This window comes from Squalius cephalus (genome assembly GCF_949319135.1).
Source record: "Squalius cephalus genome assembly, chromosome: 9".
NCBI classification, from domain to species: Eukaryota; Metazoa; Chordata; class Actinopteri; order Cypriniformes; family Leuciscidae; genus Squalius; species Squalius cephalus.
This window is the reverse complement of record NC_137130.1, coordinates 19,202,288-19,227,795: the sequence shown is the minus strand read 5'-3', so window position 1 is coordinate 19,227,795 and position 25,508 is coordinate 19,202,288. Positions and strand designations below refer to the sequence as shown.

At 38.5% G+C, this 25,508-nt stretch overlaps 1 protein-coding gene across 2 annotated transcripts; it reads left to right on the top strand.

Moving 5' to 3' along the window:
* The first annotated feature begins 121 nt into the window (after window positions 1-121).
* Window positions 122-25,412, top strand: hecw2a (HECT, C2 and WW domain containing E3 ubiquitin protein ligase 2a). Of its 2 annotated transcripts, none has more exons than XM_079881273.1 (30): window positions 122-624; window positions 3,761-4,546; window positions 5,820-5,927; window positions 6,170-6,264; window positions 7,776-7,845; window positions 7,954-8,123; window positions 8,389-8,531; window positions 9,071-9,171; window positions 9,267-10,024; window positions 10,994-11,321; window positions 11,435-11,539; window positions 11,719-11,869; window positions 13,064-13,167; window positions 13,312-13,436; window positions 14,448-14,633; window positions 14,926-15,060; window positions 15,497-15,581; window positions 15,672-15,768; window positions 15,919-16,002; window positions 17,216-17,304; window positions 17,581-17,701; window positions 19,608-19,721; window positions 19,987-20,139; window positions 20,232-20,330; window positions 20,482-20,611; window positions 21,551-21,697; window positions 21,776-21,890; window positions 22,000-22,085; window positions 22,544-22,656; window positions 22,776-25,412. In XM_079881273.1, exons 2-30 carry the CDS (start codon window positions 4,240-4,242, stop codon window positions 22,885-22,887), a joined length of 4,431 nt encoding a protein of 1,476 aa, XP_079737399.1. In that variant the 5' UTR covers window positions 122-624; window positions 3,761-4,239; the 3' UTR covers window positions 22,888-25,412. The 2 variants fall into 2 exon arrangements, with proteins under 2 accessions (XP_079737399.1, XP_079737400.1); XM_079881274.1 differs by having other exon boundaries at window positions 11,435-11,533; window positions 22,776-25,411.
* Window positions 25,413-25,508: the final 96 nt, after the last annotated feature.

Genomic DNA, 25,508 nt, shown 5'->3' with positions numbered 1-25,508 from the left:
TATATTTATTTATTTATTTATTTTTATTTTTTCCCTGGGATAGACACATACACACAAACACAATTCTTTTACATCTGCATTATTCTTCAAACTAACTGCATAAGGTCTGGATTGATCAATCCATACAAATGTAATCTGAAGACGGTTGTAACCTTTAGCCTGTTATTTGTCCCAGAGCTCCTGTGTGTCTGCAGGACAGATGTATTCGCCACTCTCACTGCCTCCAGCTCTGGGGCGCCTTATAACTGCTTTATTACCACCACTGCATGCGCTGAAGACGGACCGAGCCGGGTGGTCACGACCACAGGGAAACCGAACGCCGTTTTCTGCTATAGCCTAATTACACAGATCTTCAGGATCAGACAGATCGGGCTGTTATCCAGGATGGTATAGCTCATCTGTCAACCTGTGCAGAAGGGAACTGTCCCCACAGTCGTGATTCCTGGTTCGGGAAAGCGACAAAATCTCGCTTCATTGGATGAAGAGGCCCTGAATGGATCGACGCCTCGCTGTCAAGGCGAAGCTGAGAAAATAGCTATAAAATAGTATTATTAACGCACGTTACTCGCCTTTGCGCCTCGGATTATGTTGGCGTTTCCATGGACACATCGCGTTGATGCGCAGGTACGCGGTTACACAATCATGTACGGTGTTTTGATGCATGCTGTAGGCTATGCAACCGACATTTTAACAGAAAATGTTTTATGATTCAGCAGTTCTAACGCACCACTGCATCTTGTGGTTGAGTTTATTTTGCATATCACGCATTTTAGCGCGGAAATATATTTCTAGATGTCATTAAGGTGCATTAGCGGGGCTGAATCGGTGGTTTAGAAATACATGTCTGCTGATGAGCGGTTGCGTTAATGCAGCATCGCTGAATATCTGCAGATCATGATGTGTGAATACATGACGAAGGGAATTCCCCGTGTTATCCGATAGCGCTGCTGCATGCCGTCGTGAGGAAACAGTCACGGCTCTGTGGAGCTTGTGCGCGTTGGGCTTCACCTGCAGATTAATTCATGATAATAACACCTTTATGTGATAACGTTAAATAGGTTGTATCGCACAGAACTCAAATGACGTAATACACACTTCTGCTGAGTAATACAAATATATTACACATTAGGCTATTTATGTCATTTAGCCTATTTATTACACTTTTTTTTCATGTTTCATTCGATACAGTAGCTAGACCAATGTTCAAATTTACATCGATAAATAAACAGATCGGTAATGAAATTAAATTGGAATGACGATTCAGGTGACACGGAAATTCCTCCTTCCCTGATCCAGTGCAATTGTCTTAAAACGTGTTCTTTTTGCATAAAATTAAACGGCATATAGGCTAGGTTTCAATCTGATTTTTAGTAGCTTTAAAAGTTATTCAAGTTAGTAAGTGTGTCTTTATAGCAAATAAACCATAACTGAATTCGCGGTCGCGTGAGGAGGTAACCATAGCAACAGAACGCCGATCTCGATTTTTCTTTTGAGATCAGTAGGCTATCAGGCGACAGGCGTACCGTCGTCGGCGGTATTTGGGTTATTATATTGAGTTATATTTGGGTTATATATATATATATATGACATAAATAAGCTATATTTAAAAATATCTTACATAATTGGCATATAGCTAAATGTGCTGGAGTACTTGTACAAGAATATGTGTGTGAAAAAAAGAAAAGAAAAAAAGAAAAAAACCTATAGATATCCCTTAAAAAGTAAACCCTCTGAAAGCAGCTGCATAATTTGCTCGCTGATTTTGATATCTTTATTACTGATGCTGCAGTACTCCCCCTGTCATTCTACATTCACAATGCTGCATCACATTTTCAGATGCAGGAGGTGGCAGAGTGAATGTTTGACTGTATTTGAACATTATCTGTGACAAATGAGAAAGACCCCTTTAGTTCATTGCCTTTTATTCCCTGCAACCATTTGCAAGAAACCACTTAGGGAAAAAAATAAAAATAAAACATAAAAAAAGCCTTCGGAATAATACATAATAGGTATTTGTTAAAAACTACTGATCCATAGAAGAAAATGTTTATCAATCTTTCCAGAAGAAGCTGGGACTTCGGTGATGAGCCCGAACAGACTTCTGTTCAGTAATGAATTGTGCCTTAAATGCTTGCAAGATGCAAGACAAGGTCTGTTACACTGGCAGTAGTGTGCAGTTGCATGCTTGTGTGTGTGAATGTGTTTGCAATATAGAGAGTGGAACAGTAACGCTCCTGTGCCATTCTCTGTGCCAGCTCCCCAAGGTGCCCGTTATGTCAAGTAGCAAAGACTGCAGTAACCTCCGCTATATTGCACAGAGGGGTTCCTGTAGTGATAGCAAACACTGCATTCATGCATAGGTGAACACAGACCTCATTTACTATTTAATGGACTGTAAGATTAGGTGTCATCCGCATGCAAACACTGCAGAAACTCTCAGTGCTGACATCACCTCCTGTAATTCGCTCATACACACATGCACGCTCGCTCAAGCATTTTTCAGACATGCAATACATTGTCATTCTGCAGTGTAAGACTTCTAATTCAAAATGTGGCAAACGGCCACTGCACGTATTGCACGCACAATGCAGTGATCCACATTATATGTGGGATACTTTTGGAATTCTTCATGTTTGGTCAGAATTGGTGAATAAATAAGTTCACATTAGATGTTAGAGAGTGTGGAGTTTGAATGTTTGTATAACCAGCAGAAATATATTGTTTAGTTTCTACAATAGATACTATTATAATGCTAAAAAAAAAAAAAAAAAAAACTCCTTTCATCAATTTTATTAGTCTTTTTACTAACACTATTTTGAAATCTGGAAAGGTTTTATGACACACATTTTCCCAGTTGCCCATGTCAGTGATTTATGAGGTATAAGGAGGATGGCTGAGCTGGAATGTTTTAAAAAACCAAAGATGCTGCTGAGTGCAAAGAAATGACATCCACTAATCCTCCCACTGGTCCTATTTTTACCGGAGGTGCCTTTGGAACTGAAGACCTGTCAAATGATCATAAGAGAGTGTATTTGTGGGGCACACTTTAATAAAAAATTCAAAACTGCATGATGTCTAGACCATTATTTGGTTAGTGTCTTCATTGGTGCATCGTACTATGGTTAATAAGCGAGTTATATCGTTGTATGGGGAACACATCAATTCAAACTTCAATTTATGAACAAATGACTCCTATGAACTGCTCTGTTGAATTCAGGTGTTGCTGAAATTTTGATGAATCCTTCACTGAATTAACCTGTGCTGTTATTGTTAACTTAATTGAAATAAAGCTGTAATAAAATACAAAATAAATATTAGATGACATTTTTTTAAAAAGAAAATTAGAAATGTTCATTGGCTGATAAATTAAAGCAATATAGAACCTAAATTTGGTTGTAGAAATTAAAATGAAAACTGAAAATATAAAAATATGAGCTAATTAAAAATATTAAAAATACTATAAATATATAATAATAAATACATAATACAAAAATAACACTGGAATTAACTCTCTGAATCGGCCTGAATACTGAACTGAAAGTGTTATCATTTCAGTTATCAAAATGTAGCAAGTTATGTTTACTTAAGGTTCATGAAACTTATGTCTTTAATATTAATGACTGTACATATGAAACTGTGTAGGACTGTAAAAGCTTTCTCTTTACTGACATTTCTCTTTCTTTGTTCCTCTCTCTGTCTCTCTGTCATTTTCCTTACCATTTCCCACATCACTTTCCTATTCCTCACACTTATTTGTTAGCTTCTAAAGACTCTAAGATATTTGAATTAAAATAATTTTCATCTTCTTCATTGTGTGTTTATCGATAACAATATTAGATTGTTTTGACAATATTCTCTTAGAAGCCAAGGAGGATTGTGTTTGCTAGCTGGAACCCATTGGCCAATCAATTGAAATAACTGAGCTCTTTTAGATTCATTAAAGATTAATTAAACACCTTATTCTCAAATCGTTAAGGTCAATAGCCATTATCATAGCCAAGTGTTCTAACAGACGACAGGCCAGAAGAGTTCCTATCTGGTCCTTGACCTATATGTCCAGACAATTACAGTTCAGGCCAGGTCTGATCCAGGATTCAGGTCAAGGTTCTCGATCATTCCGGCCTTTTCCTTTCAAACACATCCAGTCCATAGACGTGCTTCCACACAGTTGCCACCATTCGCCCCTCTCTCGCCACAGCAGTTCTCCCGTCCAGGCCCCGCTCCAACCCGGCGTCAGGCATGGCGCCTCAGGGGCGGGATCACCTGGCCACACGGGAGTCTGCAGGTCGTAGACGGAGCCCAAATGTGCGGCACACACTCAGCCCGGACAACCTTCGGAGCTTAGCCGAGCGTGGCGGGGCCGAGCAGGCTGGAGTTGGACTCCTCAGAGCCAACAGTGATACAGACCTGGTCAGTTCTCAAGGGCGATCCTCACTCACAGCTTCTACTTTAGAGTTCACTATGTGCCGGGGCCAGAACTTGGTCATCTCATGGGATATCAAGGAAGAGGTGGATGCCACAGACTGGATTGGCCTGTACCACATAGGTAAGGCTTGGTGTTATTGTGACTAGCATCTAAATTCCAGTAGTTCTGGGTTTTGCTGATATGAACCAGTCTGTTTGCCCTACCTTACACAAATAAAAACTTTTATGTGCAATTAACTAATAGTTTTATAATACTAATAGTTGTCATGTTTAGATATCGAAGTCCTCATTTTATTTAGTCATGAATTTATCAGTTTTTAATATATTTATTTCGATGCTATGATAATGTGCCAAGCTGTGGGTTTGTAGTCTCAAAAGGAGTAGTAACATGCAGATGGTTTTCAAAACAAGATTTGGGGTCCTTTTATCATGCACATGAGGGTGACACTCAAAAGCCACATATTTAAAGATGTTAACAACACATGATGCTACATAACTCAAAAGGGGCAACAAACAACACCTCCAGTGATGTTTTGTCAGGCCAGCACACATACTGGGAACCAGTTAATAAAAATTATTAATACATTTTTAAATAATCAAAATAAAACTCTGCACAAAAAGTATTCTCGTCGCTAACATTAAGGTTATGAAATTCATAACGCTGCAGTCTATGTGTTGATCAGAAGGCAAACATCTTCATTTGTGTTTCGAAGATGAACAAAGGTCTTACGGGTTTGGAACGACATGAGGGTCAATAATTAATAACAGAAATTTCATTTTTGGGTGAACTAACCCTTTAATAACTTTGTTATGGTGTGATGCAAAGTTTAAAAATTGCTCACAAAAGTACAGACTACAACAGAGAAATACAATATAGTACAAGTAGACTTTAAATTAAAAACAGCAGGACTCTACCAGACATGCTGTTAGGTATGTTTACTAGATGATGGCAGACAGATCCAATCACCCTCTGTGCCCTTCAGTCCTCATCCTCAAACACTAAGATCACAATTCTCACTGTCATGTAAAAATATGAGACCGGAGCAAAGCGATACATCTGGGCACAAAGCCACTAACCATCGACTTGAAGGCCAGCCAGCAAAACTTTACCTGCACAAGGGTCTTATCTCTAGGGGGCTCTAGGTTTCAACGACTAAGCAAACATTCAGTAATGGCCTCAATGTAATCTCTCCCACTTGTTCATTAGTAGATGACTAATGCTGTGCAATGTAATTTACAGAGCCACTGTAGATTATTTTCTTCATGTAAAACTTGTCATCCTTGTGGGGCACTGTTCTGCTAATTTGGTTTATTCTACCTCCTGTCTGTGCCACCCATTTGCCACCTAAAAATGCCCAAAGCAGATTCTATAAACTGTTGGAAACTTTTTTCAGATGAGACCTGTCCATCAAACATGTGGGACTGCAAGAACCGTGGGGTTAACGGTACACAGTGTGGTCAGATTGTCTGGAGGCTGGAAGCAGGGTCGTACTTCCTTGAAGGTGAGTGACACAACTTGATGTTCTAAAATATTTCATGGACCAGGAGGTTAGACAAAAGTAGAGGTACATACTTTTGTAATGGCATGCACTTGTTTTACATTCTTGATGCTCAGACATGTTAGAAATTCCTACGGTTATAAATATGAAATGTAATTTTCTTTTTGTTATAAAATATCATGCTGACTCTACAAATATGCTGGGCAGATTTGATATGCTGGCACTCTTCTGGTTATCTCTTCTAGCTGAGACAAGGATCTGTTTTAAATACTACCATGGAGTCAGTGGTGCGCTGAGAGCCACAACTCCCTGCATCACAGTCAAGAACCCCAGAGCCTCGGTCAGTGTGTGTGCGTGCGTGCGTGTGTGTGTTTGTGTGTGTGTCAACAGCAGATATTATTCCTATGTAAATAGACAGCATTATAGCTCACAAAAACGCATGGTGTGGTAAAGTGCTTGGCTTTTCAATCCAATTTAGTGTAAAACAGTTGTTAGTCTGATCAAATAATAAATCATACAAGATATAATAAAACACTTCTGGTGATTCATTACTGGAAATGGAAGGTCAAGCACATTGCATTGGGGGATGAGGTAAACAACACAATGTGCTGTGGTTTTACATAGATAATTTGCATTATACAATGCATTATACCATTATAAACATGACATGAACACAGCATGGAACATTACCATTCAAATGTTTGGGTCAGTAAGATTTTTTTTTTTTTTTTTTTTTTTAAAGAAATTAATGCTCTATTCAACAATGATGCACTAAATTGATACAAATGATAGAAAATGTATTTATAATGTTACAAAATATTATGTTCCTTTGAACTTTATATTCATCAAAGAATCTATATATTTTTTAAAAAATACAATAGAAAAGAGTTTCACAATATTACTATTTTAAGGCCCGTTCACACCAAGGACAATAACTATAGCGAAAATGATAAATATATCGTTCTAAAAATCATTCTAAAAGAATAGTCCACACCACAATTCTAACGATAATGGTAACAATATTGTTGGAATCACTTTCAAAACTATTTTTTTCCAACTAATAAATTATAAAAACAAGACAGCCAATCAGAATCCATCCTGCTTTAAAGAGCTGGAGCATTTAAAGTGACAAAACTGCAGCATGCCCGTTAGTTTGGGCGCTAATATATTAGTTAGTATTGTTAGTTATTTTTAGTGTTTTTATAAGTTATTTTGATCAAATAAATGCAGCCGAGGTGAGCATATTCTAAAATCTTACCGAGTATTTGGTAGTTTTTTATTTCAAACATATATATTTTTCACTGTTTTTAATTAAAAAACAATTGTCGTAATTATACCCTCTTTACTGGCTCACAATATCTGTGAAATATTGAACATGTTTACTAGCAGATGATATTATAAACAGTACTACTGGCTGTCTTGTTCACGTCAGACTATGATTGGTAAAGGTTACACAGTCTATGAGGTGCTAAGTGCTGAATGGCTCTTTGACTGCAGCCTCACATCATGTATGTTTGGAGGTCGGATATTTCTCAGTTCCCATAAGTGCAGGGCATTTATCATGTCGTGTTGGATGGATGTAGAGAAATCAGTCATGTACATATGGGAGCTCTTTCCTCGACACCTGCCTTCCTGTAGAGTTTGAACTCTATTGAAACACACTTGAGCCAGATAATCACACTTGGACAGTGTATTCCTGTTTTCTGTGTCAAGTAACCTGTGTAGGATGACCACAGTGAGAAATTATGAATATTAAAATATTAAGATACTTATTATTTATCACTGTAAGTCTATGTTCAGAAGAAGGCTAGGTGTCTGTAGCCACTCATATATGTCGACGATATCTTCTAGGTCGATGGTCAAGATGAAGGACAACAAGCTTCAGAAAGCAGTCGAAAATTGGTCAGCTTCACCCTATCAGGTGTGTATAGAGGATTCAACTAAATGTCATGACTTGTGACGTTATCCTACTCCATAGATTTATCCATGCGTTTTTTTTATTACTAATTAGACTGTTGTTTGTTTTTAGATATCCGGGCTGTGGGGCTGAAGAAGGGGATGTTTTTTAACCCAGACCCTTATTTGAAGATGAGCATTCATCCAGGCAAGAGAAGTTGCTTTCCGACCTTTTCCCATCATGGCCAAGAGAGACGATCCGGCATTACAACTAACACTACTAATCCTGTGTGGAATGGAGAGGTGACACACACACACACACACACACACACACACACACACACACACACACACACACACACACACACACACACACACACACACACACACACACACACACACACACACACACACACACACACACACACACACACACACATGCACGCACGTTTAAAGAGGCACAAATTCTGTAATGCAGACTGTGAAAATACAAACATGTTCACAGTCATGAACTGAAACAGTTGATGATGTGTTTGTTTTCCAATTTTCTCTTTGCTTTTCCATGTAGAAACACACTTTTGTGGCTCTTATGACAGACGTATTAGTGATTGAGATTAAAGACAAGTTTGCTAAAAGTCGACCAATTATTAAACGCTTCCTTGGTCAGTTGAACATTCCGGTGCAGATGCTGCTGGAGAGACATGCATCAGGGTGAGTGTCATGGCTATGTCTCATCTGATCGTCACCACACCACAATGTGTGATCAGTAATACGCTACCGTTTAAAACTTTGGGGTTAGTAAGATTTTTTTTAAAGAAATTATTACTTTTATTCAGCAATGATGCATTAAATTGATCAATAGTGACAGTAAAGCCATTAATAATGTTACAAAAGATTTATCTTTCAAATAAATAACTATTTTCAACATTGATAATAAAAATAAATGTTTCTTGAGCACCAAATCAGCATATTAGAATGATTTCTGAAGGATCATGTGACACCGAAGACTGGAGTAATGATGCTGAAAATTCATATTAAATTATATTTTAAAATATAACAAATTGTAATAATATTTCATTACTTTTCATTACATATTTTCTACTATTTTATTACTTTTGTACTGTATTTTTGATCAAATAAATAATGAGCACAAGAGACTTCTTTCAAAAACATTAAACAAATCTTACTGACCCCAAACTTTTGAATGGTTGTGTATGTGTGTCAGTTAATACATGTTTATATGGCTACAGGAACCAATCTCTGAGCTTCTCTCTATGTCACCGTTTGCCCACTGATCATGTGAGCGGTCAAATGCACTTTAAAGTGGATATCACATCTATAGGCCAAGATGGTGAGATCACATATAAACACATTTAGTCTGGCTCAGCTTATAGCTACTAATTTCAAATGGTTTTGAAATAACTTGTACCTACCCACCTCTCATAGATGTTTCCCATGAGACGATTCTGGGGGCAACAGCCCTCAATGGAGCTCCTGGAACCCCTTCAGATGATGAAGAGCTGCCCCGTCCTCTCCAGGTCCCATCAGCAGGCCCTTCACCCACCGGCTCCCTGGGTTCCCATAGAAATGGGGAAGGCAGCAGCATACCTTCCCCAGACACCGAAATGTATGGAGCCACCCTAGATGATGAGGCCCCTTCTTCTCCAGACCTGCTCCAGGGTTCCTTCAGTGAGCAGCTTGATTCCATTGAGGCCCCTAAGGGCCCGGGCGATAGGCCTTTTGGGGCAGCTTCTCCCAAACTGCGATCCAGCTTTCCCACACACACACGCCTCAGCGCTATGCTGCACATTGACTCTGATGAAGATGAAGAGAGGTCCACTGTTACGGAAGTCACGCATCCAACATTTAATGGTGTTTCAAGGACTCAACAAACACCTCCAAAACCACCGATTACACAACCTGCAAGTGAAGGATCTGTAGAGGAACCTCCAGAAGAGGCTGGGCTGGAGTCTGAAATAGAGACTCTGAATATAGGAGCAGAGGTGCCTCCTGAGCCTGAGGTCATGCCGAGTTCAGTCACCCCTGAGGTGGAAACTGCCAGTTTGATGGAGAGGCAAGAGGAAGAGGAAGTGGAGGCAGAGGAGGAGGAAGAGGGACTGGCACCCAGTGAAGAGCTGGCAACTGAAGTTGATATTTCTTCTATGGCATCTGACTGCTGCCCGGTCCCTACATCTGCTTCTCAGGTCAGTTGAAGATTACCTGAAAGGAAAATTTGCAATTTAAGTGGGTCAATGACATACAGTATAAGAGCGTCCAGATCTTTTACAAATCTAGTTTAAAACAGTGTTGTCATTTAACTAAAACTAATAAAATTGTCTTCATTCAAAAATAAAATATAAATTGATAAAATATGAAATATAAATAGATGAAATTTAAAATTACTAAAACTGAAACAAATCAAATTATAAACATTAAAAAAACGAATAAAAATGACAAAAGCACATACTATGATAGTGCATAAATAATAATAAAATTGCACTTGTTGTTAGAAGTGTAGTCTTTGTGTTCATGTTGAAACACTTATACTATGTTCAAGAAAAAAAATCAGTTTAAAGACTCCACAACTGTCATGCTCTGTAATCATGAAGTAAAAAGTAATAACATATTTATTTACACCATGAATGTGTATTTTAAAATAAATATATCTATCTTATAAATTGCTCCACAAGTTGCTCCACTTGCCTTGTCATAAAAAGGACAAATTCCCTAATATTTTTTTCTGCGTTTTTCTCTATGTTGGTGGCACCACATGACTTTTAAGAAATAATAATAAAAGATTGTGACAAACTCCATAATATAGTTTGCTTTTCAGAAATGTCATTCTATTAAGGAGTATTTATTTTTGATAAATGAGTATTGTTTTATGATTTCAGGACTGTTTAATCACCTGATATTTTTTATATATGCCCTAAAAATCTAAATTCAAAAATTAAAAATCATATGAATAGAAATCTACGACCTGCTTTGTATTGCACATTGTATTATTGTATTGTATTATACTGTATGTATTTATGATTAAATTAATAGGTAGGGAAAAATAATGAGTGTTACATCATCAATCCAACTGGCTCTTGCACTAGACCTGAAATGTTTGATGCTAATAAAAGCAGAGAGGTGAAGGTTATCGTTCTCTATGAACTTGATCTTTATAGGAGGCAGAACAGGGGGCAGAAGCAGCCATTGACCCAGGGGGAGAAGATCTTTCAGATGATCCACCCACAACTTATGAAGTTGCTGAGACTGCTGAAGAAACCCACCCAACTAATGAGCAAGTGAGGGACACTCCAAAACCAGAACCATCAGCCAATGAGGAGGAGGAATGTGAAGACGTGACCGAGGACACAATGTCCAGAAGGTGGAGCCTGGAGGCAACAGCAGGTGTGTCACAGGAGGACGAGGAAGAGGAGGAGTTAATGCCATCAGGTGACGGAGAATCTGGGGATTCTGAGACCTTCGTTACCGAGACTGAATCAGAATCAGGTATTCACAGAATCATTGAGCTGGCCTTCACTTGACAATTAATTTTAAATGGAAAATGAATCAAATATGAGTTTGGAAATACATCCTGATTCTGTATGTAAAATGTTGCGCAGGTGTCCCTCAGATAAACGGAGACCAGCGTGTTAGTTCCCTGCCATCTGTAAGACAAGACGTCCACAGATACCAGCGTGTGGACGAGCCCTTACCTCCCAGTGAGTGTGTGTATGTGTTTCTGTACTTTCGCATGTGCTTTTTCTGTTGTGTCTGTAGATACTTTGCTTATGTGTGTTTGTTTGAATTGACAATTTCGCCAAATTATGTCATTTAGGCTTGATGACTCAATCAGGCACCTTCACATCCTACTCTCCATTTTCATTTCCCACCTTTCTTTTCTCAGACTGGGAGGCTCGTATTGACAGCCATGGCCGTATCTTCTTTGTGGATCATGTGAACCGCACCACCACGTGGCAGAGACCCACTGGCCCACCTGCCCCACAGGGTCTGACCCGCTCCAGCTCCATACAGCAGATGGAGCAACTCAACCGCAGGTTAGAGCTCATGAATATTGAAAAAAAATAATAAGAAGAAATATAACAATTTAAATGATAACAATTTTGCACATTCAAAACTGTTTTATAAGCTCACGTTCCACTGGATCAAAACTGACCCTGGAATATGAAAGGTGTATACACTATACAGTAGGCAGGGCCGGATTAACAATTTCCTGTGCCCTGGGCAACCAGACTCAAGGCCCCCCGTAGTTAGGGGGGTTTGGGGGCATGCTCCCCCGAGAAAATTTGGATTTCTCTGATCTACATATGTGCAATTTAGGACTTTGAAGGCCAAAAAATTATAAGAAATAGGCTAGCTTTAAAACCTTGTCATTAGATTATTTGTCAATACTTGCTCTCTCCTCATCTTCATATTTATTTTTCTCTCAGTCTTCTTATCCTGGCCTATTTCTTCCCCTCCTAAAGCTGAACTTAGTCTTTTAATTTTCGTCTGTGTCAGTGACAAAAGTAAACATAGGCTCAACTGATATTTATACGTTTTATGAATCATTTTCTTAGACAAGTTAATTCACTCAAGGGTACCAGGAAAGCTGTAGCCTATAAATCAGTATTGCCATTAGGAACCTTCTGCAAGCTTTGGAATTTGAAAACGTCTGTTTTTAAATGTTAAAAGTAATTTTAAATAATACGAATTATAGACTACGTTTAGCGCAGTTGGTGGAATTGGCAGACGTTCCCTAAGCATTGTGCGCTGTGGAAACGCGTCAAAGCATTCCCAGGTATAATTATGCAGCATTAATGCACAAATGATTTTGAATGAATATTTTCATCATGTCGACATACAATCTTCACATAATGTTAAAACTAATCTTGCTATTGATATCTTTGTTAGACTACCGACCCTATAGAACAAATGTCCGGCTAATATCGAACCTAAAACGAACTTTACCGCGCTCAACCAGCGGGAGTGCATTTCACGAATTAGTAATCGCTGGCGTTCAGCGGGGAGGGAGGAAAGTCTGCGTGAACCCGCGTAGATGCACTTTATGCAGTGAAGACTGTAAAGTGTTTGATAAATTTATTAAATTTCTGTGTATTTTCCTCCAGGGCCCCTTAGATGTCATGTGCCCCTGGGCAAGTGACCAGTTGCCCTAATGGTTAATCCGGCACTGACAGTAGGAGGGTTAATGCATTACCGAAAATGTGATTGCTGTATTTTCTTTCTGGCAGGTATCAGAGTATTCGTAGGACAATGACCAACGAAAGGTCTGAGGAACCGAGAGTGGATGATCCTCCTCCTGAAGAAACAGACCTGCTGTCTCACTCCATCTCTGGTAAGCTGTCAATCAAAGTAAGAACTACAGATGATAGTGTCTGGGAAAGTGAATGAATGCTATGCTGAGATGAATGTAAGATGACTGAGGCTGGGCAGAATGAGAGGTTGTTGTTCAGTCTTTGATGTGTCTGTTCTCATGTAGAATACCGGCGGGACGGCTTTATGGGTCAAGCCAGCTCACGTTCTCGTCTGGCTTTGCTGCTTCAGTCTCCTGGTGCAAAGTTCCTCTCCAGTCCAGACTTCTTCTCTGTTCTGCATTCTAATCCTGTGAGCTAAAGCACACAGAGACACAGATATCAGTGCTTACACGCACACCTGAAACCAAGTCATTGATAATGTATAGCCGGGCGTTATTACAAAACTACAGAGCCCTGCACATTACATGTGGGGGAAAAAACAAGATTGTGGCCAAATATTCTCTCATTTTAGATATAACTAAATTAAACAGAGGGAATTAATTAGTAACTATAGTTAACTAAAACGATTGAATAAAATAATAATAAGTCATTGGAGCAAATTCTTAATTTTTGGCCTCAATATATATTTTTTCTTTCCTGTGTCAAATGCGTGGCTCTGTACAAAACAAACCCAAGTGCAAAACCTTTTTTTTTAAAAAAAGTAATGACGATGGACTCAACATTATCCAGCTTATTGCATGGCTACTTACCAAATAAATACATGGACATGAAATATTTAATTTTGAATTGAAATTATCTTAATGATGATATTACTTGTAGATTTGCTTAAAGCTTGTGCTAAGCAAAATAGTCTATTAGAACATAACACTGCCTAGCAACAAGACGGATGCTGCAGCACTATTACAATTTTAATTTATATTATTATTATTATTAATGTGTAAACCAAGTACGTTTTTTCGGGACTAGTTAGCAAACATATTTAGCTACATTGTAAAATGTCTTCCTCTATTTCAAGATCTGTCTCACCCATGTCTTTGTGTCTCTTACATAGTTTTTCTGAGCAATGTTTTCATCTTATTGCTTTAAATGGGGACTCCTGAGCTTCTAGACATCTAGCAAAGGTTTTATGCTCACTGTTTATTTTCAAATACAGAAGTCCTCTCAGATCATTTTTACTGTATTCAGTAGCTGTGTTTTGAGTCGCAAAATGTTGCCAATTTGCTATTCTAAATTGCTATGAAATTAGCAGTGGCATTTTGCGACAGATAATGGTCAAGTATCCAATCAGAATGAAATATTCAGAGAGGCGTGCAATAATTTTGACACATTTCCTGATTTGATCTCTTCATTTCCCTTTCAGAGTGCCTATCGCATGTTCACTAGTAACACGTGTCTGAAGCACATGATCAGTAAAGTTCGACGGGACGCCCAACACTTCGAGCGCTACCAGCACAACCGGGACCTGGTAAACTTCCTCAATCTGTTCTCCAACAAGCAGCTGGAGCTTCCACGGGGCTGGGAGATGAAACATGACCAAACTGGAAAGGTGTGTGTGTGTGTGTGATTTCTCCTTCTGTAATTTTGCTTTTGTTCTATATTAGGGGCCTTAGACCTGCATAACAGTAGTGTGACAGAACAAACTGTACAGACAGAAACTGAAATCTGAGTTAGTATGTTCATGTAGGACTGTCTGGTTGTCTTCTTGATGCCCAGTTAGTGTTTCTGATAGGAATCAATGAACAGATGCTTGTCTTATTTTTTCTTAAGGGCCCATTAGTTTTGTATGTTTCATGGACAGCTGTTTGCTCAAAGCCTGTTTATGTGTTTATGCATCACAGGCCTTCTTTGTGGATCATAACTGTCGTGCCACAACGTTTATTGACCCGCGGCTGCCCTTACAGAACTCCCGGTCCAGCGGCCTGTTGGTTCACCGACAGCACCTGTCCCGCCAACGCAGCCACAGTGCAGGAGAGGTAAATATGGTACATATTTCAGTAATACATTGTGCACTAACCACATACACTTCCATTCAAAAGTTTGGGATCAGTGTGATTTTTCTTTAAAAATAAATGCATACTATTATTAAGCTAGGACGCTGTCACGTGTTTTTGATCAAATAAATACAGACTTGGTGAGCATAAGATACTTCTTTCAAAAACATTCCCAAACCCAAACTTTTGAACGATAGTGTAGAGTAAAATGAAGAGATAAAGAAAAGAATGTTTTGTCATTTTGTTAGTTGTTTCTATTTTTCTCCATTCGCACTGGGTATCTCTGCCCATCTCATTGCTCCTGCACGTGTTTTTAACGTGCTATCTATTGTTTTCTTAACATCTAATAAACTCAAATGGGGGCACTGTCATTAGGAAAATACACTATGAAATTGTGAAACCTCCTCTGATGTTTCAGGTAGCAGATGACTCTCGCTCTCCAAGTCCTCCTGTCCAGGGCCGGTCATCAAGAAACAGTCAGTACCAGGACATGGTGCCTGTGGGTGAGTGTGTGCGCTCACGTTTACACAGTGTGCACACACTGACATATCTTCACATGAGAACAGACACATTACACATCTGTGTTTTTACAGCTTATAATGAGAAGATTGTCGCCTTTCTGCGACAACCCAACATTTTTGAGATTCTGCAAGAAAGGCAGCCAGAGCTCGTGAGAAACCACTCCCTTAGGTACATATTTCTGCAGTTTTATGTTTCATCCACAGATGGCAACAGAGAGCCCAGCATTTCGTACTGCACCTTTGAGAGATTGTGCTGTAGTTATTTATAATTTCATGCTACAATAGCTAAAGTTTTTCATATGTTTTATGGTTGGTTCAGAGAGAAGGTCCAATTCATCCGCAATGAGGGGCCAGCTGCGTTGACCCGTCTGTCTAGTGATGCAGACCTGGTTATGTTGCTCAGGTTAGTGTGAGCACCTTTTGCAACATGTTTAATTACAGCTAACCGTGTGCCTGCCTGTTTCCCTTTGCCTGAGATACGCATGCATTTGAGTGTGTATGTACACTACCATTCAAAAAAATTGATCAAAAGTTACAGAAAAGACACTTAAGTTATATTGTTGTGAAAGATTTATATTTAAAATAAATGCTGCTCTTTTGATCTTTCTATTCATAAAAGAATCCTGGAAAAAAGTATCATAGTTTCCACAAAAATATTAAGCAGCAAAATTATTTTCAACATTGATAATAGTAAGAACAATTTCTTGAGCACCAAATCAGCATATTAGAATGATTTCTGAAGGATCATGTGACACTGAAGACTGGTGTAATGATTCTGGAAATTAAGCTTTGCATCACAGGAATAGCCTGGAAATCCAGGCCTAAATCTAAAAGGTTAATGGTCTGGCGTCGACTAATGAAAATCGCTCAGCTCGAGGGGCGGCACCAAGCATGCATTTGAAAATCTCACTGCACGCAATTGGATAACACTACGACCAATCACAACAATAAACCCCATAAGCTACCAGGAGCTAACTGGTAGATTAGACTCTTACCATATCTGGTCGGCAAAACAGCAAAAACGCCCTACTTGCAAAGGAACGATTCGAGCGGCGTCTTCTGTTCCTGTTTTAGATAAAAGGCCAAGTCTAACTCGTTCATTGTAGCGGCCAAAGCCGTTCAAACAACTGGTATTCATCCATAGCCATCTTGCAATGTTTACTAATGACTTCGACGTCACAGCGCTGTCGTCATCCCGCCTCTGGCCCGCCTATATCAGATAACCCGATGTGATTGGTGCAGCTCAGATCGAGGGGCATATTTAATGAGCATCATTACTGGACACCAGAGTATCTCGCTGAGCAAATTCAACTTGTGCTCTCGTGAGAACTCTGGATTACCAGGGTATCACAGGAATGCGTTCAAATAGAAAACTGTGATTTTAAATTGTAATAATATTTTTTGTTATGTACTGTATTTTTGATTAAATAAATGCTTCATTGGTGAGCCTTGATTTCAAAATTATTAAACATATGTTCAGACCCCAAACTTTTGAATGGTAGTGTATATGTTTAAGAAAAAAAAAAGCGGTGTACATATTTTATGATGGCCTGACTTTGTACACCTAGCTCAGGTTAGAATACACATACCTGTTACTTGGCCCTCTCTCCTTGCAGCCTGTTTGAAGAGGAAGTGATGTCATATGTGCCGCCCAATGCCTTACTGCTCTCCAGCTACTGTCATGCCTCCCCACAGAGCTCCCCTGGTGAGAGGTCACATGACCTGGACTCGCATCTAAATAAATGATTTCCTTTCCCCCCCTTTTTCCTGCCTTGTGTCCTCCATTACAAGATTAAATAATGAGAAGTGGAAGACCCTGTGGACTAATTTGAATGTTTACCTGATCACGCATGTTATGTTATTCTGGTTATAATATATGCTTTTAAATGTTGGAAGAGCCTTGCATTTTGGGTACTAGATTTGCCAAGTTTGTTTCATCTCAGCTTTCGTTCCAGTTATTCACATCTTCTCTTGCTCATAGGAACTCCACGGGCCAATGCTCGAGCCCCTGCACCCTACAAGCGTGATTTTGAGGCCAAGCTAAGAAACTTCTACCGCAAATTGGAGACCAAGGGTTACGGGCAGGGGCCGGGAAAAGTGAAGTAAGTTCCATCTTTAAAAAAAAATTTGAGGAAATAGACATAATTCTCTACTATTCTCTCTTCTATTCAACAAGCAGCTAATGTTCACTTCTTATTCTATCTCTAATCTCGTGTGTGCTGTTCAGTGGTTGGTTGAAAGCATTGAAATCCTGTCTAATTAACAACCTGAAATGTTTCTATAATGTTTGCAAAATGATAAAATGGAATGTTCCCTTAATGTTTGCATAACCAAGAGAAAAGGTTTTAAAATACAGTACCTGTCAAAATGTTTTTCAAAGAAATCTCTTTATGTTCACCAAGGCTGCATTCATTAATCAAAAATACAGTAAAAAAAAAGGAATCTTGTGAAATATTATTACAATTTAAAATGTATAATAAATAAATGTAATTTACTTCAGCATCATTAATCTTCAGTGTCACAGGATCCTTCAGAATGTTAAAGGAGAACTCCGGTCAATTTTAACATTGAGCTCATTTTTTTGTACATTTGGAGTGCTGTCAATACAGAGAACAACGACAAAAATCGGTGTTGCCTACACCGAGTTATTCTATTTTTAAAATTTGCACCCTGTTGACTTCAATGGGGCAAGTTTTAAACCTGCTTTTAGCCTCCTAACATCCTTGATGTGTCATTACAAGTGCCCAGAAAATGTGAGTGATTCCTTCAGAGTGAACACGAGTGAATCTGACTGCAGTAGATGTGAAAGATATGTATAAAAATGATGTTATTTAAGCCAGCGCAAATACCTGTGTTTACATCCTGTTTTTGGTGGAAGTCCAAAGTAGTCGATTGCCGAGTTCACGCGCGTGATCATAGGTAACTAAACCTATGCGCGTGAACTCAGCAATCGACTACTTTGGACTTCAACCGAAAACAGGATGTAAACACAGGTATTTGCACTGGCTTAAATAACATCATTTTTATACATATCTTTCACATCTACTGCAGTCAGATTCACTCGTGTTCACTCTGAAGGAATCACTCACATTTTCTGGACACATCAAGGATGTTAAGAGGCTAAAAGCAGGTTTAAAACTTGCCCCATTGAAGTCAACAGGGTGCAAATTTTAAAAAGAGGATAACACGGTGTAGGCAACACCGATTTTTGTCGTTGTTCTCTGTATTGACAGCACTCCAAATGTACAAAAAAATGAGCTCAATGTTAAAATTGACCGGAGTTCTCCTTTAAGCAGCACATGTTTTCAGCATTGGTAATAATAATAATAATAATAATAATAATAATAATAATAAATGTTTCTTGAGCAACAAATCAGCATATTTGAATGATTTCTGATGGATGATGTGACACTGAGTGATGATGCTGAAAATTCAGCTTTGCATTACAGGAATTAGGAATACATTGCTTTTTGAAATATATTCAAATAGAAAATAGTTATTTTAATTTGTAATATTATTTCACAATATTACTGTTTTTACTGTATTTTTTTTATTAAATAAATGTAGCCTTGATGAGCATAAGAGACTTCTTTCAAAAACATTTAAAATTGTAATGTTTCCAAACTACTTTATATGTAAAAAAAAAAGAAAAAAAAGGATGTTTTAAATGTTCAGAGAACGTTCAAAAATGACCTTTTTATAACTTAATGGGAACGTTAGCAAAACATTCTTAGAACATATTTTTGTTAGCTGGGTATAATATTTAAAATAAGTAAAACCTTAAGTAAAAAGAAGTAAAAACTTCTACCAAGAAATAAAAATTGTATATTTTAAAACTCACTTGAATTTGTTTTAGATCTTTAGACAAAACAATATGGTGCGTCACAATGTCAAGGCAAACTGTCAGCACTAATACAAAATATGGAGGCACTTTTGTTATGATTATGTGTCAGTATCTGTCCTTCTCTAGAATCTTTGTGTCCTGATATGGTTTCCATCACTGTCTAGGTTAATAATTAGAAGAGATCACCTGCTGGAAGACGCTTTCAATCAGATCATGTGTTATTCCCGCAAAGACCTCCAGAGGAGCAGGCTTTATGTCAGCTTTGTTGGAGAAGAAGGGTTGGTGTACATATTTTCTATCAAAGTGAAATATGTTTCTAATTAATTTGACCTGTATATTATTGAGATCATGTGAAATCTCTACATTACAACAAGTGTTTTCATCTCATTGTAAATGGCAAACTTACTTCAAATGAAGATGCTCCTTTAGTTCTGTCGTTTTACATTTTGTACTTTAAACCACATCACTGTATTATTACATATATGTGTGCATTGATTTGAAATGATTAGTGTATTAAATATACATGTTTTTTTTCTTCTTCAGATTGGACTATAGTGGTCCATCCAGAGAGTTCTTCTTCCTGGTTTCCCGAGAGCTGTTTAACCCATACTATGGACTATTTGAATACTCAGCTAATGACACTTACACTGTGCAGATCAGCCCCATGTCAGCCTTTGTGGACAACCATCATGAGTGGTAATCAGCCGATGGATGGATGGATGGATAGATAGATTTCATTCTCAATCAATGTCCAAAGGGCATTTTTAGACTTATGTTGTGTTTCTTAGGTTCCGGTTCAGCGGGCGCATTCTTGGTCTTGCTCTAATTCATCAGTACCTGTTGGATGCGTTCTTCACCCGACCCTTCTACAAAGGCCTTCTTCGCATGTGAGTCTTTACATTGAGCACTGAAGGATGATTCATATTTGCTTCTTGAACTGTATTACAGCTTTCTCTTTTTCTTGATTGAGCTACTCCAGACTTTGTATAATTGTTGTATAATTCTGTCACATTATATGTAATGTATTTCTCTTTGTAGCCCATGTGATTTGAGCGATCTAGAGTTTCTGGATGAGGAGTTTCATCAGAGTCTGCAGTGGATGAAAGACAATGACATTGAGGATATGCTGGACCTCACCTTTACTGTCAATGAGGAAGTGTTTGGACAGGTCCGAATGGCTCATGTTTGTTTGTGTGTGTTTGTGTGGTTCAGGTAAACCCTACATTTTTTGGTCCCCAAGAGAAAAACAGATTATAAATCACACTAAGTGACGTTTTTTGAAAATGTTAAAATGCAGAAAGTTTTCTGTGGTGTTTAGGGTTAGGGGATAGAATATACAGTTTCTACATTACAAAAATTATTATGTCTATGGAGTGTCCCCATAAAACATGAGAACACCCAACACAACGTGTGTGTGTGTGTGTGTGTGTGTGTGTGTGTTTGGCATCAGTATATTTAGAGTGCTAAAATGGGATTTAGCTGATCTCTCAATATTTGATGGTAAATATTTGATCACTAGTCTGTATCTAGAAAAGTCCTAAATTCTAGCAAGAGTAACCTGTCATCAACAATATATTTATAATAATAATATTTTTAATATTTATTTATTGCAATAATATTTTTGCATTTTTATTTTGATATTTTCAGCTTTCATTTAAGTTTTAGTAATTGTATGTGCTATTGTCATTTAAAAAAAAAATTTAGATTTATTTTTATTTCAGTTTTAGTCATTTTAGTACAGTTACTAAGTAGTAATACAACTTTATTTATTTATTTCATTTCTAAAGGCCATTATTTCTAATAACCACACTGGTCCACTGTTAGCGGTGTTTGCTAAGGAAAGCATTATTGTTAGTTCTAATATTATTCCTAAAAATATCTGAATCTGAACATCATAAACACATGAGAGTGGGGTATTTGGATGAGCTAACGTCCTAGCAACAGCTCAGAACACCTCAGCAACGCCCTATCAATCACCCAAACAATGCTAGCAACACCCTAGCAATCAGAAATGTAAATCAGAAATGCAAAATCTATTTTAGTTAGTTAGCCTATTCATTGTAAAGTTGTATAAACTTAGAGTGAACTGGAGGATTCTTTATGTCAGATTACAGAGCGTGAGCTAAAGCCGGGTGGGTCTGGCATTGCTGTGTCAGACAAGAACAAGAAAGAGTACATTGAACGCATGGTGAAGTGGAGGATTGAGAGAGGTGTGGCCCAGCAGACCGAGAGTCTTGTGCGAGGATTCTATGAGGTATGATGTCGTCTGAATCTTTCAAGATTAATGACTTCTAGTTTAACTCGGTTGATCTGAGACCATGTGATTGTGCAGGTGGTGGACGTCCGACTCGTCTCAGTGTTTGATGCCCGAGAGCTGGAGCTGGTCATTGCTGGAACAGCGGAGATTGATTTATCCGACTGGAGAAGCAATACAGAATACAGAGGAGGTATTTTTTACTGAAAAAAATTCAGGTGTTGTTTCACACCAGGCAAGAATATCACAGACAGAATGTGTAAAAATGTTACAGCTTTTTTTTCTCATCTCTGCCTTTGAAGGTTATCATGACAACCACATAGTGATTCGATGGTTCTGGGCAGCAGTGGAGCGTTTCAATAACGAACAGAGACTACGACTCCTTCAGGTACACTCAGATCTCACTATCACCATGGGTCAGATCCACTACCATTCAAAAGTTTGGTGTCAGTCATTTTTTTTAAATGAGAAATGATGTATTTTTTATATAAGAGATGAATACTTTTATTCAGCAAGGATGCATTAAATTGATCAAAAGTGACTGTTGAAGAAAAATTCTATATCAAGTAAATGCTGTTCAATAATGAGCAAGAGACTTTCAAAAACATTACCTCATGAAGCTAATGTAGCTCAAAGAGTAGAGCATGTCGCTATCAACAGCAAAGCTCGGGGTTTGACTCCCAGGGAATGCATGAACTGATACAAATTGCAATTAATGAGCTCATACAGTGTAAAACAAAACCTCTAAAACTGTCATTCTTATCTGAGCTCCCATTTAAACCAAAGCTCTTCTCCTGGTAGATCAGTGAAATTAGCCAAGTCAAAATGTGCTCTGCTTTCCTCCAGTTTGTTACAGGCACTTCCAGCGTTCCCTATGAGGGCTTTGCCTCCCTGCGGGGCAGTAACGGCCCACGTCGATTCTGTGTGGAGAAATGGGGCAAAGTGACTTCCCTCCCACGGTATTTCTGAGCTTTTTATGTTTAGTGCCTGACACACACATCTTACTGTGACCGTTATACGTTATCCCACACCGATGTTCAATCAGCTAATGCCATGTTGTCTTTATATGTTTGTAAAGGGCTCACACCTGCTTTAACCGCCTGGATCTCCCTCCCTACCCCTCTTTCTCCATGCTTTACGAGAAGATGCTCACTGCTGTGGAGGAGACCAGCACCTTTGGTCTGGAGTGAGCTCCCATCACAGCAAAAGTGCTACTGATTTATTTATTTTTTTGGCACACCATACAGACTTTATTTTCATCCCTCACTCTTCACTACGACCTTGGTCACCAGACACTTACATAATCTTTTTGACAAAGTCTACGGAACTGGAATATATGCCATCAAATAACTCATTGGGCATGTGCCAACTCCTGCTCTATAGTGTATGAACTCAAAGCCTGTGATAACTGCAATCAATTCTTCACACAAAGAGACTTAAGCCCAAAGTATACTTCGGCCGTCCGCGTTTTGCGACAGTTAGCGCACTGTCCGCATAACGTAATTTTCATCATCAGGAGGGTCCGCAAACGTCCGCGCACACTGTCCGCGTGCAGCCCAATTTTAGTGTCCACGCGGACGGTGTGCGTACAACAGCGCATGTGCGAGTTGATCGCTTGAAAACAAAGTCCACTAGATAGTGCGCACGCGCCAAATGTGTCTTTTTGCACTCGCGGCCAAAGGAGTATACATTGAAAGGCTCTGAAGACGGAGCAGAACGTGGAAAATGAAGTATACCTGGGCCTTTACACATTCACAGAAATCAGAGCTGGAATCTTTGTTATCTAGTTTTGGCCTTCAGATTGGTTTAGACCAGTACATTTTGATCTGGGTTTTAGGTCTTTGCCTTTTGTTCTTGACTGAGCTGCTTTTTTAAAAGTCAAAACTATATCTATAGGGTTTAAATGAACAAAGCTGTATTGATTTCTGATGCAGGTCTTTGTCATGGAAAGATAATGTCAGTTAAAAAGGAATTTTTTGGTTTCAGAGGTTTGACTTATGGTTGGCGTTCTTTGTTTTGAAGGGTCTAAATGACATTGATCTTGGCTACAGTTCTGAAAACTCATTCTTTTTGCCATCTTTTAAGAGAATGAACCCATGAAAACAAAACAGCATGCACACTCTCTTATAGAGATCCTTGCACCATATGTAGTGGTTGTAGAATAGCAACCTGAACGTCCTAGGTTCAAACCCTGAAAAGAATGACCCATGAACTAGAGTTCCTCTATCACCTCTTGTGCCCTTGAGCAAGACATTTATCAGACTGTTCCAGGGGACTTTAAATGTAGTAATTCACTTTGGTCGCTGGTTAACTAGCAAACACCAACACTCAGTACTTTATATAATGCACAATTTTTTTTAAATCCACCTCTCAACCTTTTATGCAACCCGCAAATGTTACAAAAAAAAAAAAAAAAAAAAACTATGAATGTATAAACACTGATCACCATGTGCAATGTGTGCAACAGATATTTGTGTATCAGGAATGGTAGATTTGTTCTTAGAGTTAATCATAAGGAGACCTATTGTTCTAAACTGTGGTGACAGACACAAAAAGTGGCCTTGAAATCATCTTTATTAAAATGTATAGTTGGCTGTAGTTAATATCATGGTGATGTGTGCAGTCCACTGGAGTCATTTAAAACCAGGGTTTTAACCAGTGGTTAAACCAGTAAAAACAGATTAACAAGTTTCTTCTGCTATGGAAAAAGAAAAGAAAAGTGAAAGAAAAAACACGATTTAGCATGTGTAGGGAGTAGCAAGCCAAACTGTATCACCCTTGCACACGTGGTATGAAGTGTTTTGGAAATATGACATGGAGCAATCTCAGTGCAGGAATGTCCATTTAATGTAACTACAGATAGAAGCTAAACACGTAAATAATGGATGAAAAGTTGCTCATTTTTGGGTGACAAGTTGCACCCCTCGTTTACAGACATGTCGTTTCCGTCTGTGGTCCCTCCACAAGCCCTCTCACACACACACACACACACACACACACACACTCAGCAATACATGGAAATCACGCATTCACACCACACAAATGCAGATATAGCCAAAGCTCAGATCCTTGGATATGGATTTGTCTTAAAACAGCTCCTTTCTCTATGTAATTGATCTTTGGATAAAATACTGCATGCAGGGTCGAAGAAGCAGTACCTGAGTTTGACCCTTAGATGGCGTTGTGTCATAGCTTGATATTGCATGCTGGAATTAGTGAAACAAGAAGTCCAGATTATCTGAATTTGCATGAGAAGTTGCTGTTAATAAGGGGTGGGATGGGATGGGATTGGGGAAATAAATAAATGAGAAAATAGAAAATGTTCCATACTTTTCATACATCAGCTGTTATGTAAACCTTGTGGGTCACTGATCGTGTAATATGATGCTGATGAAAGAGCCATCACTTGAAAACAGTTGGTGAAAATGTGAACCTGCATGCGTTCCATGATATGTCCATTTTTGTATATAGCTGTAATATATGTATGTCAGTCAGTCTTGTCCTGTGTTTAAATTATATTTTGCACTGAATGTACCAGTAGACTTGAGTGCTGTCTGGACTCTTTTGTGTTTGTCTTTGTAGTGTTGTTAGAGCCATGATTTACATTTTATCTTTCTGCTTGGCCAATCAAACTCCACCTGTCAGCTTACTCATTGAGTTTGCATTTCCATGGACTAAAGTCCAGTTGCCTACTTCAGTTCAGTTGTCTACTAGGGACAAGAAATCCTAAGCAGACCTGCAAAGTTCCAGCTCCTCTGCATTTCACATTTGATGACAGTATTATAAGCTGCAAAACAGATAAGCAAACACT